General features: G+C 41.9%; 1 protein-coding gene across 1 annotated transcript in view; it reads right to left on the bottom strand.

Moving 5' to 3' along the window:
* Positions 1 to 17321, bottom strand: part of Cdh2 (cadherin 2) — a 237014-nt gene that overhangs the window by 194348 nt on the left and 25345 nt on the right. The window contains exon 2 of the mRNA XM_008828833.3: positions 10582 to 10693. Coding sequence (XP_008827055.1) covers positions 10582 to 10693 — 112 coding nt within the window. The remainder of the gene's footprint in view (positions 1 to 10581; positions 10694 to 17321) is intronic.

The following is a 17321-nucleotide window of genomic DNA, read 5'->3' on the forward strand; positions in this document are numbered from 1 at the left end:
TGTCAGCCCTACCAGGGGCTGCCCTGGACCAGCCACATGCATATCAAAGGCATGAGGAATGCCTGTGTCATATGTATCAGGGCACACGCTATTAAGTTCAGTTGTGGAGGAAACCTCAGTTTCCTTTCTTTGAGTGTGACTTAAAGTGTTCAAGCACTACTGAAGAAACTGTTAGATGTTCAACCAACGACCTGGGAGGTTGAAGGAGGCCAGGTGATCACGCACAGGCATCTTGAGAATCTTTAATACAAGTTACTCCTACAGAGAGTTTGCTTTTCCACTGACCACCAGCGCCTGGTGCAAGGCAAATGTTCAACACTTCTTGGAGTGAATAAGGAGGAAAGGAACGACCTCAGGGCATAAGGGCTGCACTTGTGCAGTGTGGTGCCGACAGCACCTCTGGGTAAAATTTTCAGAAACATGTTAAACTTTTTGAAAAATCATTTTTAACAGAATTCTCTAAAGATGGAGCAGACATACAGGAATGATCTCCCTGTGACGGAGGAGCGTGTAGCAGGAGTATTCCTGCAGAAACTAGATAACCATCTGTCAAGGATGCTCCCACCATCAAAGTGTTGTTTACATCACTGAACACCACAAAAGCTTCATTTTTTATCTTCTCTGCCATTTCTGTAGAGAAAAGCTTTGCTGACACAAAATCAGCAGGCCAGAATGAGGACTTTTAACTATTTGAGGAGTGGTAACCAAAGGCTAGAGTTGCTCCTAAATGCAGGTAATGTAAAACATCTTGCAGGCTTGGTGAGCAATGCGGATTTCTTAGTTCCACTTGATCTTGTTTCTCAAGCCTGCTCTGTGGTGTCCTAGCAACTGTCTCTTGTCTTCTGTACTGTGATTTTTTTTTCTTCACACTGGATTCTTTTTCCTCATCACATAAATATATTAGTTCCTACCTTTAAAAATGATCCCCCAGGACTCTCATTTCCTCTTCCAACTGTCACTCAAGTTCTCTTTTCATGGAAAATTCAACTTATATCCACATCCCTCCTTTACCTAACTGTGGAACATACATACAAGTTGAGCTTTGAAACTTTGTCCCTGAGTGTTCTCATAAAAGATATCAGTGACTCTGCATTGTGGAATCCAATGAAGGGTTCTCAGTCCTTGTGTGAGCAGCTATCTGATGTACATGAGCACTCTGTCCCTTTGAAACACTCTTTCAATCGCTCTGGAAGTCACCACACTCTCCTGATGCCTCTCTGTCCTCACTGGTCTCTGAGTCCCTGACCTGGAGTCCTCAAAGGCACAGTATTTAAAGTGCTGCTCTTCTTTCTTTGGTTTCCCTCCTCCCATCAGGTCCTTAGTGATTCTGCACAGTACCATGGCTTTACCTGCTCCGTGTACAAGTTGTACCCTCTGTTCTGCAACCCAGCTGGCCCTCTATGCTGAGCCCCAGACTCCCATGAGAATGCCTCCTTGATGTTCCAGATCTTCATCTCAACATTGCAGTCCAGGTTTTTGATCTTCTCCAACACAGTGAAGAACAACCTTGCCAGTGCTCAGGCACCTTGGAGTCACCCTTGACTCTTGTCTCTCTCATGTCCTACATCCAACCCATCACACCCTGGTGGCCCTATCTTCAGATACAGAGAATAATGTTGGGCTTCCATCTAACATCACATGGAAAAATCAACCAGATCAATGGCTAAATATTAAACGTTTTAAAACAACACATGAAAGCATAGGGGCAAACTTTCCTGATCTTTGACTTTGGAATGGATTCTCAGATAAAGAATCAACATGAAGAGCAACAAAGGGAAAAAACTGGTAAACTGACCTTCATTAAAACTAAAATCATAGACATATGATGGCACATATCTGCCTTGTTGAGGAAGTAGCCAAGGAACCACCAATTCCAAGCCAGTTTGTACCACATAACAAGTTTAAGTTCAGCTTGAGCTACATACTGAGACTGTCTCTAAAATCCAAGTGCTAGGGATGTAACTCAGGTGGTAAAACACTTAACTAGTATATGCAAGGTTCTAGATCTAATCCCCAATACAAGCACACATACATGCATGCATATATACATGCATACATATATACACACATATGCCAAATAAAGTGAGACAGTCTGTGCAGCAAAGGACGTGGTCAAGAGAGTGAAAAGACACTACTATGGCACAGAATGTCTGCATGGCCTTCAAAATTCACATGTTGAAGAACTAACTACCAACAACAGGAGACAGGACCTTGGGGATGTGACTGGCTCACAAGGACTCTGCCCTTTTGGTTGATGCTAGTGCTTTATAGAGAGGGTCCTAGGTAGCTTCTTGCTGCCATAAAGGCCACAGTAAGGAGATGGCCCCTCATGAAGAAGCGGAAAGACCCCTTACCAGATACCAAATCTTCAGTCTGAACATGGCCTTCCCAGACTCTAGAGTGATAAGAAATTTCTATTGTTTCTAAGCCACCCAATCTATGTTTTAGTCTGTCAAACAGATGAAGACGACAACCTACAGAACAGGAGAAAATATTTTCAAAGGACATATATGATAAAGACCTAGTTCCTAGAAGATTTTTTATATCACACACACACACACACACACACACACACACACACACACACATACACACATACACAAGGTGCACGACTCAAAAACAAAGACAAAAAGCTAAATGAACTGAGGACTTGACTAGCCAGTCCTCAAAAAATATACATTCAAAAATATATCCAATATCGTTAGTCATCAGGAAAATGCAAATCAAATCTATAAGGAGTTCCCACTTCATACCCACCAGGATGATCACAATCAAAATCAATGTAAATAGCAAGCACTGGTGAGTGATCGAGAAACTAGGGACTTTGTACAATGCTGTGAGAATACAGAATGGATTCAGCCTCTTCAGGTAGACATAGAAACAATAACAAGCAGCTGCTTACAAAGACTGTATATATGTGCGTATATGTGTGTGTGTGTGTGTATATATGTCTGTGTCTCTGTGCGTGTGTACACACACACACACACACACACACACACAGTTTATACATGTGCAGACTAGCACAATTCACAGCGAACCTTAAGTGAAAATACCTAAATGTCCATCAGCAGATATACTGTATGTGCTACTGTGTGTAAATGAGTCCATACAATGAGTACCATTCACCCGTAAAAAGGAAGGTGATTCTCATGATACAAACTAGAGCTTGGAAGAACGGCCAACGCCTTGTTCTGGGTGAAGAAGTCAGGCACAAAAGTCTGCGGAGCCAAAAGAAAGGCAGAGGGAAGTCATCATTTAAGGAGTAGAAGTATTTCCCTTGACTTGACAGAAAGTGGTGTCTGTACAACTCCGTGAATGCTCGAAAGGCTGTCACACTGGTCACTTTAAAATAGTTAATTTCATGCTATGTGACTTTCACTTCAAATAAATTTCTTTTAAAATTCTATATCCAAGCCGGGGTCCTAGCCACCGTGCTCTTCTCTGGGTCCCATCACTCTGCCTCTCACCTGCATGTTAACAGTCTCCTCTCTGGTCTCTCCTTCCTCTCCAGTATCTTTGGTCTTTATTCAGTGTAAATGCCGAATGATCCTGTTTTGAAAGTCAGATCATGTCCTTCCTCTGCTGAAAGCCCTCCAAAATGCTTTACCTCCTCTTAGTCAAAGCCAGAACCCTTAGAATGGTCTACAAAGCCCACACAAAGCAGCCCTTACTCCCTTGACCTCATTTCACCTCATGCCCTTCCTGTCTCCACTTCAAGTCAGTGGGGCATTCTGCAGACACACTCCTGCCTCAGGGCACTGACACCTGCTGTTTGCTCTGCCTTTAACATTCCTCCCCCCAGACATCCACAGCTTTCAGAGCAGCAGCCTGCGGTTTTAACTTGGTTTTCCCCTGTGCAGTGACATCAGCCCATGTAACCTGCTAATGCGCCATTCTCCAGTTCCCTTCTCTGCCATGTTCTCACAAGATGTATGACCAAACACATAGGCTAATTATTTATTTTGTATTTCCTGATTGATGCTGACCATAAGGACAGAGAGAAATGGTTTCTTTGATCTTTCACGAATAGGTTTTTAAACTACTTGGTACCTGCTTGTTAGTATGTGCAAGTACAAGAGCCAGCAAGCCTTAATGTCTGTCTTTAACACATATCTCCTTAGGAGCTTGCGAAGGAGCAACCTCAGCTCCTCCAAACTGCTGAAGGCTAGGAATAACTGCAAAAGGAGCTAAAAAAGGAGTTTCCAGACGGTCTTATCTTAGTTTGCAGCACTGTATTAAGAAAGCTAGACCTAAAATACATCCAATGGGTTAGAAATACTTCCAAGGAGAAAATAAAGTCTACATGAGTAAAATAAAAAGAAGAGCAAAATCTCTTGATCTTTTATTTATTATAGAGTTCATTGTTTTGTTTTGTTTTTTTAAGAAAAAAAATCCTGCCAGGCATGGCAGTGTGTGCCTTTAGTCCTAGCACTCAGGAGGCAGAGGCAGACAGATCTCTATGAGTTCAAGCCCAGCCTGGTCTACAAAACAAGGTCCAGGGTATCCAGGGCTACTTAGTGAGACCCTATATTGAAGGGGAATCAAAAGAAATTTGCCAGGGCCTGTAAGATGGCTCAGTGGGCAAAAGCTCTTGCTATGCAAGCCTCATGACCTGAGTCTGATCCCTGGACTCCTTTAAAAATAAACTGGTAAACATGTAATCCCAGCATGCCCACTGGGAGAAGGGAGGAGGAGACAAGGAATCATCCAGAAGTTCCAGGGCCAGCTAGCCTGGAGGACACATTGTGGCAGAAACAAGACAGACCCTGTCTCAAAAGGGTGGAAGGAAAGAACTGACTGACTCCTACAGTTTGTCCTCTGACCTCCACAGGTGAACAGTGGCATGTGTGACCACACAGAGACACACAAGACAAAAAAATAAAACAACAAATAAGTCTTTTTTAAAATATTTTTGAATACATTCTAAATATTTTTATTGGTGTGGATGTATCTGTGTTGGTTTGTGCATATGTGTAGGTGCCCTCGCTGGCCAGAAGAGGGGGTCAGACCTGCCACCACCCGCCCCCCAGCTGCAGTTAAAGGTGGTTGTGAACCACCTGGACACTGAGCCATTTCTCCAGCCCCTTTAAAATACTTTAAAAAAACCTCTGCCTTGAAAACAATAACCTACCACATATGAAAAAAAACTTTGAAAGATCATCCCAGAGAATGTACCTGGCCACATCTTGTCTTTTTCAGACCTTATCATCAACAGGCACAGGAACAACCCCTAAGCTTTGTACCATTCTCCAAAATCCATTGGAAAGCAGTGAAATGTAAAGGCCTGCTTGGCTTTATCACCAAGATGTTTACAAAGTATGGCTCCAGTATTTTAAAACATTTTACCTGCTTAAGAACAAAATTCATCAAGATAAAGAAGTAAAGCGGAAAGTCAGTTTCGTAGCATAGAAATACAAACAAGACTGTATTACAATTTAGCAGTACATAAGCAAAGGTACTTTTATCACTAAAAAGTAGTAAAGCAAATGCTGAAGAAATGGCTCAGTCAGTAAGTGTTTGACACGTAAGAGTGCGGTCCCAAGTTTGATCCCCAGAGCTCCTGTGACAAAAACTTGGCACAGGAGCACTAAAATTGTAATCCCAGCACTTGGGAGGTAGAGACAGGCAGATTGCTGGGACTCATTGGCCAATCAGTCTAGTGGAATCAATGAGCCTCAGGACAGTGAGACTGTCACAAAAACCAAGGTGTAAGGCAAGATAGGTAAATATCTTAGGATGACTTCTGGCCTCCACACACTTGCACACATGCACTTTCACATGTGGACACACACACACACACACACACACACACACAAACCCATAAAAGCACACACACAATAGCACAGGGGTACATCTGTATTAATCTTACTAAACCAGTAAACAAACACTTCAACTGTGCTGCCTTAGCTACCATCCTGCAGCCCCCGTGTTAACAGAGAGCAGCCTCAATGAGAAAGCAAACTGATCTAAATTAAATTCCATCTAGTTGAACAAAATCATCATGAGCTGCCGAGAGGTGGTGAGTCTAGATGGATTACTGAAAATATTCATGGTAATTGCCAGTTGCTATTTATGTTGACCAAATTTGGAAGAGCTGACTTGGTAAAACATAGCGTGCAGACCACCAACGGAAAACACTTGGGGACATCCTCTTGGCATCCACCCTGAAGTTCTCCAGATCCTCTGCAAGGCCACAGTGTGGTTGCTATTGCACAACATCAGATACTATGGCCACTGAACAGAAATTTAGGATTGCAATGATTTTATTTTCAAATATTGTGTTATCACATTTTTTTCTAGCTTAGCAGAGTATATGTTAAACAATCTCTTCCAAAGTCCGATATTTCTCTTGTAAGTATGCATTCATAAATGATTAAGAGTAAAAATTATTAAAGGCTATATTTTGATTAAAGAAGTGTTATTTATGTGATGGTCCCCAAATCTGTCATGGTCTTCCTAGGAGAGGATGACGATCTGCTAGGGGATAGCCTGGTATAAGACATCTGGACAGACACTAGCTCCCCCAGCCCTCTCTGTTCTCTGTGTCCTATCATATTTTTCTTTAAATCATCAAAACTAAGTTAGGTATCAGGAAAAAACATGAATTCTAATTCCAGGTCTGAAGCTAAGAGTCTAAAGAGCTATATAATCATGGAAAAGCCTATAATCTCTCAGAGCTCTGATTTGCTTGTCTGTAAAATGAAGGCATTGGTAATAAAAGCTTTTAAAACCGAATAGGAAAATGCAAGGTAAAGGTGACTACCCAGACACGACAGAATCGATCCTGACTTATAAAGGCAAACACATACATCTCATAGGATTAAAAACTGCTTTTCACCTCAGAAAAGACAAACTAGAAAACATTAAAAAAATCACATGGTGATGAAGATCTTAAAAAGAATGAACATACTTTAATATTTTTAACTTTTAGTCTTATAAAGAACATCTCTAAAGGTTGGGGACATGGTTCAGTAGGTAAAGCGCTTGCCTCACAAGTGTGAGAAACTTAGTTTGGATCCTCAGAATCCACATAAAGCCAGATGTGGTAGTGTGCATGTGTAATCCCCAGAGTCCTCTGGTAAGATGGCAGGTGCAGACAGCAGATCCCCTGGACACTTGACCAGATAACCTGCCTTACCCAGCAATGAACAAGAGACAAGTCTTAAAGGAAGTTGACAGCAAAGATGGACACAGGAGGCTATTGTCTGACCTCCACATGTACCCCACAGCATGCATGTACCCCACAGCATGCATGCACCCCACAGCATGCATGCACCCACAGCATGCATGCACCCACAGCATGCATGCACCCACAGCCATACACACTCAGATGCATATGCACATACACAATACATATACATGTACACACTCAAAAAAGAGGATTCCTACAAAATGTACAATAACAAAAACCCACCTGCCAAACTTTGTAACACTAACACCTCTGACCTACTAATTCTTTTTCTGAACACAAATTCCAGAAGAAAATGCCTCTAAAGAAACATCAAGCTTCTCTCCAAGAATCTCCATAGCAGCACTCTATATAAAAGAGGAAAATTGGAAACAACCTGTATGTTCAAAAATAGGTGCACAGCTAAGCAAAATCTGGTTTTGCTAACAAAACAGAACTGACGCTTGTAGAGCCATAAAAATAATGGACTTTCCTGAAAGAATGGAAGTTTTCATGTGGTGTAACATGGGAAGCGAAGATTGATCACAAAATACATCCACCCTCTTTCTTTCACAGAACAACATACAAACTCCAGAAGACACACTGGAGGACTGTTAACCAGCACTTCAGGTTTGTTATTTCCATAGAATTCATGACAAATGGGAAAAAAAGGTGGGGGGGTGTGGGGATGATGGACTGTTCTCTAACTGCTGTCCAGGCAACCTGTTGTGCTTCCTCTCCGTGGCTTCTAACATGAATCATACCAGCTTATGTCTCCATGAAGAGCTTAATGTTTTCCAAACACCTCAAGAAGATGGCTACTCAACTGTGGAAAATGATCAGCAGGTGCAGCACCTAAATACCAAAATATCTGACTTTTTTACAAGGCTTGGTGTTCCACATGTACCCTGTGACACCAGAGCACGCAGGAGTGGACCGTTATCCTCTACATCCCCAGAGGTTTTCAGTAGGAAATTAAAGGAAACAGCAAGAATGAGGAATAATTTCTTATCAAATACAGAAAAATTCAAAGTGACATGACTGCCTAGGATACTAAAACTGACGCCAGCTTTAAAAGTCGCAGGCATGCCACGGGACTGAGAAAGGAATGCTTGAAGCACAGGAGAAACCACAAATGAAATCACAGAATGAACTTCAATGGTGACGTCTCAGTTGGCAGCCTTCATACAGTAGAACACGCCATGCAGCCAATGCCTTGGGAAGGTGTCAAGGACTCTAGTGCACAATTATCCGTGCCCCTTAAACTCTATAAGCCACTGACCCCCCAGAAGCAGCAGTAAGGCTCGCTGGCTTAGCAATGCATCTTTCTCCACTGCAGTGTGTGTAAGGTGAATGTAATGACCGCAGTATGCAAAACTCGTGGATACAATCACCACAGGGCACTCGGCTTAGTGAATGAGACAGCTTTGGATTATTATCTTACTAAAGATTCCAGAAAGACAGAAAAAGTAAAAGCCTGGAATCATTTTAAGCAACAGTTCTCCGAAAGGAACATCTTTGGTGACACTCTTGGAAAGAACAAGATTGATATTCCCCAGAAGTTTGACTAAAATTTCTTCCTTTCCCAAAGTTATTTTACTTCACTAATCAATATTTTTAACAATATGTATGGCTTTAAGATGCTAGTGTGTGGTTTAATATCTTCTGAGAAGGATAAAGAAAAACAGTAATGATAGGTCATGTGGAAAATAGCACATTATAGTAAGTACTTCTCTCAATAATGGCTAGAGCACAAAGCTAAAAATACTTTTAAATCTTTCACATGTACAACTTTAGCAAAAATCATGTGTCTAGGTTACACTAAAAGATACTAGCAAAAAGCTAAGCCCAATTTCTATGGTTATCAGCATTACTGAATAATTAGAAAATGGAACATCATTTTCAAAAGTATTCAATGAGCCCAAGTAATTAATCTTACGTCAATGGTTTCTAGTAATAGACTATTTATAATCAACAAATAAAATGAACCACAAAAATAAATTGAAAAATGTAACAAATTACCCTAACTTTTTTTAACCTGCCTGTATATTTTCTTAGAACCATATCCACGTATTTTTCATATTCAAGTAGTATTTCCACACTGTATAGGTTCTAGGATGTTACTTAATAATTTGCCCATTCAAAGAATATGGAAAGCAAACAGAACTTCAAGATTTGCTTTATGAATTAATCACCATCTTGTCAGTCATTACCCACTAGATAAGACAGGAGTTCAGTACTGACAGACCAGTTCTGACATTCACTCATTAAAAGATCACGCCATGTGGCGGGGGCAGGAGGATGCTTTTGAGAAAAGTGAAAATCAACTTCCTAAAGGCCACATAGGTGGAAGTAAATGATAATTTAAATAGAAATGAAAGTAAAATGTAAGTTGCACCAAGAACCTCCCTAGCTAAGGAGCCATTTACATTTCAAAGTCCTGTCTCTGGCATCCTTAAGTACTATAGCACTAAGATTTGTCTGTGAGATGGAGACACTTCAATTAAGGCTATGTGGTAGAGCTCTGTGCAAATTAATTAGCTGAGGTTACACAGATTTTCTAAATGCAGCTCTCTGAAACAGCCTCAGAGATGTGCAAGATTTGCAGGGAATTAAAATTTAAGTGTGACTCACTGATTAATTTTTCTTGCTTTCACATTTGAATAACATTTTGGGGGATCATAAAAGTGTTCATGACAATACTATTAACCGAACGAACTTTTACTTGCTTTCCGTTGGAACTCAAGGAAAGGGCTTTCAATAGGTTTTATTTCAGATCTTGATCTAGCCTGTTGGCAGGAGTTTTCATATGATAATGATGATGAACTCGATCATATTTATATGGAAAACGAGTCTATATTTGAGATTCACATATGCTCCAAGTAGATTAGCTATCTAGTAATTTCTATAAACAATGTCATAACAAAAATACAGATTTCATACTCCCACACTGAGACACTACTTGTTAAGTCTGTTCATTAAAATTTAACTGAATATTAAAATTCGACATGTTTTTAATCCAAGTTCCTTTCTTTAATTCAAAATACTAAGTGGATGCTCACTATAAATAAATTTTGACTCTTGAATCAGATGTCTGATAAATACCATTCTTCAGGGTAAATAAAATATATGGAGGATTAAGAGTAAAAAATGTTTGTATAGTGTCATAACACAAACTGAGCAAAGGAAAACACGTGAAATTTTCACAATGCCAAGAGTCTCCCAATGATGTCCTTCAGAGATATATAAGCCCCTTTATAATCCTAAAATAAAGTCCCATCTGTTTCATTATGGGGATTGTGAAAAAAAAATTCTCATACTCGTTATGCCCAAGAGATGATTTCGAGACATTTTGAATGGCTAACATAGTTCAAGAGCACAGACGGTGGACAGATAAATATTTAAGACACTACCATTGAGAAGAGGCTGTCCTTCATGCACATCCTTTGGTAAGACTGCGCTGTAAACATCTTCAGGAAATCCAGTCTTGCATAACGCGATTTCACCTGAAGCCTCCACAGACGCCTGGAACAAGAGAGAGATGCAGGCCATGATTGCTCCTTCAGCCAGAAGCAGTCCCCTTGGCATCCAGTCCCACTTTTGCAACTATCTTATACAAACAACCCCCTTGTTTCTGAAGGGTTACAATGAGAAAGTAGAGGGCAAAGGGTTAATCTTTTTGATAATTGGAGCTGAAGAAACAAATCCCACTTGTCTACTCCAGTAAAATGTGCATAATACACATTCCAGGTTTTTCTAAGGCTGACCATTTCCATTAAAATGGTCACGGTGACTGAAGGAGGAACAAGGGGGTGTGGAACTGGGGGGGTCGCCAAAAAGTCTTTGGGGCCCACATATCACCCTTAGTAACTGAATGGCTCATGGAAAATGTAGATATTCAAGCATATAGACTTTTATTTTCACACAGAAACACATAAAAATAAAAAAGGGGGAGCGGGGAGATCCAGCAACATTCAAACTGAAGAAATGGACTACATTTATCCACAGAGGCAACTGGTCAAAAGTAAAACAAAACAAGAAATGAAAAGAGTCAATCTTAAAGTTCTACACAAGACTGAAAGAAAGAGAAATTTAATTATAAATCAAGCTGGAGATGAGTATTATTCTGAGTACATTCAAAAACCATGCTGTGCAGACTTCAAAATTCAAGCTGAAGTCAAGGCCTACCACAGTTAAGATTCCCCCAAAAATAAAAAAAATAGACAGCATGATTGATGATCCCATTTGTACAAAATTTAATCACAAAGATAGTGCAATGCTGCAGACACTTATTATGTAGGGGGAGTTTTTAAAGGTATAAGCAGTGATACAGACATCCCAGGAAAGGACAGGCTCGGATACACATCAGGAAAGATCTTACAGATGGCTTCAAATTTGTCTGTAATAACTTGTTTCTTTTAAAAGCATCCAACCAGCAGGTAAAATGAGAACACTGGTGTAGGCCTGCGGGCACACACTAGTTCTCTCACCATGTCCCATGTGCTCTGTATGCTTTACAAGAGAGGAAAACCCAGAAATCAACTGAGAGCAGGAAGGGTCTCACACTTGCCAACTCTGGGACACTGGAAGGACTTATGACACCTGACACTTTCAGATTCTCAAGCACATGAACACCAGACAGAGTAGGTATTCGTTAGGAGGAAGCTTTTGCTTTTAGTTAACCAAAACAGATGAAAGGAACTACCTGGTTTGGCACAGAAAGTGGAAACGTGTTATAAATCTGTGTCCCGTTGCCATGATAGGGGACAGTGTCTTCACCCCTAACACAAGCTTATAACCGTAGACAAGTGGTGGCAAGTTCTTGTCTAGGGACATAAGTCAGGGCAGAGCTGAGCAGGGCGGCCAGACAGGCAAACTGTGAGAGACACACAAGACCTCTTTTTTCAGGTCCCATTTCAGCCTATAAACTGGGGTTAGGCAGCATGTAGTTGCACCAGAAAGCTCTCCATGATCAGTGAAGTCTAAAGACAATAGGAAAATGGGAGGCTTTCCATCAACTCTAAGATTAGTGTCTTGCCCTGAGGTAGGAGAACTGCCATCAATGCCCCCAGACCAAACCTACAGGAATGATATGTCAAGGCCATGTAAGCCCATCAGAAATAAGATGGATCGTCCCACCTGATGGTTCCATCTCACTTATATTGAAGGAAAGAACGCCACCACACTATCCTTTACCTAGCCCTTCTGTATATAATTTTCCTCACTGGTACAAGGGCATCTGTCTACCTAAGCCCGCCAAGAGAATGACCAAAACATTTGTCAAGTGCATCCAGCATAAACACCCAACTGTCCCTTATCAACAGCCATGATGTCCTGTATCATCTTGAGATTTTTGTATCCACTTTGAACAACTACTAAATTCTTCCATAACACAAAAATGGATCTGCAAAATAGCAGGCTGTCATTAATCCATGCTAATGTTTCTATTAATACATCTATCTCAAGCTGGACATGATGGTACATGTCTGTAAGAATAGTACTTGGGAGGTACAGGTGGGAGGATCAAGGCGTTCAAGGTCATCCTCAACTACAGCAAGCTTGAGGCCAGCCTGGGCTATATGAGTCCCTGTCTCGAAATATATTTTTTCTGGATCTGTAGAATTTTTTAAATAGTTCCTTCTCTCTACTAATATATTATTAATTTCACTTTCCTAACTTTCAAAATAACAAATTCAATGTGTTCAACAAACAGACAGTGCTCGAGGGAATACAATCTCCTGGAGAGAGCCTAGGTTTACTTTATTCCTAGCACCGTGCAAGTAAATTCCCAGTTTCACTACATTTCCCCAGGTTGGGGCTGAGCTATTATCAGGTCTGAGATGGGGTTCCAAGCTACTGGCAAGCAGAATCCACCCAGGCCAGCCGAGTCTGCTCCTGAAGTCCCTTGTGTTAACAAACGGCTTTTTGTACATGGAAGGTTCACTAGTTAAACCCATACGGAAAGTCGGAATGATCAGTACTGTTTTTCAACCAGGGGTGGCTTTGCTGCATGGAACACTCGAGATTGTCTCATCTTATTTTAGGTTGCCATAGCCTGGAGAGGGAGGCTCGTTTCTAGAAAAGACCAGGGATGCTGCCGAATGTTATCACAGGCAAGACAAGCTCCACAATGAAGTACTGAATTGACAAGAACCAGGTGTCCACCTCCCCTTCACACGCCATGGGTGTGAAGCTCACAATCTCAAACAGCCCATGGTGGGGCCTTCCTCACCACACCACTAACTGAACAGTGTGCCAGGCCCAGGATGAAGATCTGGACGTCACACATGGAGGAACAGCTCCTCGGCAAGTTTGCTGTGTGTAGAAGAACGGAGCTGTGACAACACATTTTCCTGTATGTGAATGGTATATGGGTGACTGAGCATTTTTTTTTCTGTAAAAGGCCAGACAGTAAACATATTAGGCTTTGCAGACCATGGGATCTGAATTCTCAGCTTCGCTACTGAAACACAAAAGCAGCCACAGACATTTGGAAAGGGGTGAACGAGACTGCTCACTCCAATAAATTTACTTATGGGCGCTGCATCTTGATTGTCATAGGATCGCTGGGTATCACAAACACAGTTTTTCTTTTGATTTTTCAAAGCATTTGCACACTGAAAAATGTGGGAAGCATTATTCACCAAGCAAAAACACACAGCAGGAGTATAAACTGCAAACCTTTGGGATACTGTAAGTTTCAGACAACACTGGTACCTTACTTGCGCCTCATTAAGACTCCTTGGGGCTGGGGAATATCAGCATTTTACAAATAAGCAAGCAGGTTCTCACAGGTAGTGAAATACCCAAGGCTACACTTCAACATAGAGGTAGAGGCAGAATTCTAAAACTGCTGCTTTTCCAATTAGAGGCAACTGTGATTCTTTGAAAAAAAGCATGTACCGGATGTTCATTGGACATACAGAATGAGACACAGTCATTAGAAGCCCAAAGCCCAAAGGAGGAAGCCTAGATGTGCAGAGTCCCAGGGGAAGGGGTCTGGAGGTCACCCAAGCAAGCTGCCGAGGTAGCAAGGCAGAGGGAGCTTACAGGAAAGCCATCGCAGGAGCTCGCTGCCAGAGCTAAAACGTAGTGGCAAGAAACAGCATCGTGCCTGAGGAATGACAATGAGTTCAGTGTCACGGCAGTCCAAGAAGCAAGGCAGGAAGTCAAAAGTTGAAGCTCCGCAGTTACACTGGGTCAGATCATAGATGGCTGGGAGCCTGGGGTTAACCTACTGGCTGGGTAGTGGGGGGAGATATTGGGGACCAAGAAAGTACTCGCAGACTGTATTTAATAGAAAATTCTCTGAATTTCTTCATGGGAAATGGGGGTGGGTGAGAAGGGACACCCAGGAGACTTGGTAGCACACAGTAAAATCAGGGCAGGAACTGCTGGAATGAAGGGGCAGATGATTTATATGCAGACAATTAAAATCAACAGGGCTTAGTAAGAACAGGGACTCACCAAGGGAGGGAGGGGGATCATATCCTTCCTGTTTCCAGCTGAGTGACTTTGAACATGGGTGCCACAAACTAGAAAGATAATCGCAAAATTATAATGCCAGGAACAAAGTACTAAAGAAGCTGGAAGAACAGGATGACGATATATCCACGGACGTCGAAGAGGGTTCTGTAGCTCAAGTGACATTTAGGCCCTGACTTTAAAGATGATTAAAATTTTGCCAGGAAGAAGTGGAAAAGAACAGCCCAGGCAAAAGACAGGCTAACAAATCTCCTGCTGGTTTATGTTGAGTTTGTAGTCCACCAAAGCAACCCTCATCTACTTCCCCAGGCAACTGATGAGTCCTGGCGACCTTTCCTACCATCTCTGCTGTTGACTGCAGTCCCTATGAGCTGTCAGTTATTTACATTTGGCCCTTCAAATTTTGATCTCAAGAAATCAGTCATTCCAGCTGACTTCAGACACCCTCCCAGCCTTATATATCAAGACGGTATCTTCAGAGTGCCCAGTGTCTTCATAAAGATGTTACTCTGATGTGAGATAGGCTGTGACAGATTTCTAGACACAGCCCGTTCCTACTGACCTGGGACTGTGAGCCAGGCTCTAGATGAGGGGTACTCAGTGGAATGTTTTTCCCATGCACTTCCAGTGTATCAGACTGTCTGACTTTGTGTCCCCAGCCATCACCAGAGTCCATGAGACCCCAAAAAAGTTGCCCATGTGAAGAATGAAAGTAATAAAGATAACACCCACTCACAGGCAGGTGTGAGGATTAGCTATTAGTCATAGTGGTATTAACACCACTTCCACACCATGCCTCTGACTCACGGTTTAGCTGTTACACAGCCCAGCAGTTCCCAAGCTGGTTCAGCCTGGCACGCCATCTGGTACCTTTGTTTAAAATACAGATCCTTGGAACCTAAGATTCACTACCACAGAATCTTAAAGAATTCAGTAGATCTTTATAACAAGTGGCTGTTTCCATAAACGTCTCTCAACTCACTACCTTTTGACCCTAGTCTATAAGACTAATAACTTAGCAACAAGAAAAGTGAAAAACAGTTATTTTCCTGTTCTTATTTCTATTTGTGTGTGTGTGTATGTGTGTGTGTGTGTGTGTGTGTATGTGTGTGTAGAAACAGTTATTTTCCTGTTCTTATTTCTATTTGTGTGTGTGTGTGTGTGTGTGTGTGTGTGTGTGTGTGTGAGAGAGAGAGAGATATGCAAGTGCTTACAGAAGCCAAAGGAAGATATTGGGTGTCCTGCTCTATCACTTTTGCCCTCTTAATTTTTGAAACAGGACCTCTCAGTGAACCTGGAGCTAGTAGCCAACAAGCCCCAGCCATCCTCCTGTCTCTACCCCCCATGGTTATGGGGCTACTGCTGTGTATACAGCAATAGTGGGCTTGGTACACGAGTGCTGGGAATTTGAACTCAGATCTTTATGTTTGCACAGCAAGCATTCTTATCCCTTGAGCTAGCTCTCCAAACCCCTTATCTCTATTTAGAAATGTAAAAAACATTCCTGACCATACAGAAACACATACCAGAGACTATAAGTTGCAGACCCTTGGAACAGAGGAGGTTCCCCTCTTGTGGTTCAAACTGCCTTCACTGGTTGCACAATAAGAGAGGTAACATGTCAACTACTGCTCCCACGTGGGATCCATAGATGCTGCTGTGTTGCCAAAAATAGACTGTTCTATACAATTTTGCTGTCTCACTTGATCCTCCTTAGGAATCTCCTGGGGGAACAAGGGGCAAAAAGACCAGCTTGTCTACTCTTCAGTTTGAGAACTGCACCTTCTTGATAGAGACATCATCCCATCCCCCAGTACGTAATAATTCTCTTCTGCGTGACTGCTCAAAGACGACAGGCAAGTCTGCCATCGCTCTCGACTACCAGGGCGAAACTCACGCCGGTCAGAGGATCTGAACTCATTTAGTGCTGCTCTACACTCTTACACAATCAGCTCACCTATCTTGAGTTTCAATTTCCTCTTACAAGTCTTTGCTCTACTCTTCCCTGGCTGAAGATCGACCTCCTTGTCAAAGAAGGCAGAGGTGTAACAGGAGCCAAGGAGCTCTGCTTGCCTGTTATGATTAGTCTCTCTTGTGGCTGTGAACTCACAGTGACATGAATTTTTGTCCTTGGGAAATTTTTCCACTGTCTCCATATCATGAGATTTAAAGCCCAGAGTCCATTTCTCTAGGTTTCTGTTTTCATGATCATTTTTTATTCTTGTCCTTGGTCACCAGATCTGTTTGCAGTTCCCTTCAAGTCGCTTCTGAATCTGAGCTCTTAACTATTCCATGTGGAGACATATGAATGGACTCTCCACGTGCCTTGATTCTTCATCTTACTCCAATCAGGATCACTTATGATTGTCACCTAAAAGTTTCACATCTGAAAGTATGCCCATTGCTTAGAGTCCTTTCCTGTTCCTTCTACCCAGGAAGACGCCTAGACTGTGTACCATAAACTCTTCAGCAACTGGATGTCTCTCCCCATGTCTTCCTTTCCCTTATCAGGCTTCCTATGATCATCACTCAGTCAGAATGACCATGGAGATTACCCAATTGTTCCAACCCAACACTTCCTTAAACATGAGTATTCTCTTACAGCTCGTGGAAAGAAGGGCAGCTGTGTACACAGTGAAGACTGAAGGGCCTCATCCAACCTACAGAG

Source organism: Nannospalax galili, unplaced genomic scaffold (assembly GCF_000622305.1).
Source record: "Nannospalax galili isolate Female #2095 unplaced genomic scaffold, S.galili_v1.0 scaffold252, whole genome shotgun sequence".
NCBI classification, from domain to species: Eukaryota; Metazoa; Chordata; class Mammalia; order Rodentia; family Spalacidae; genus Nannospalax; species Nannospalax galili.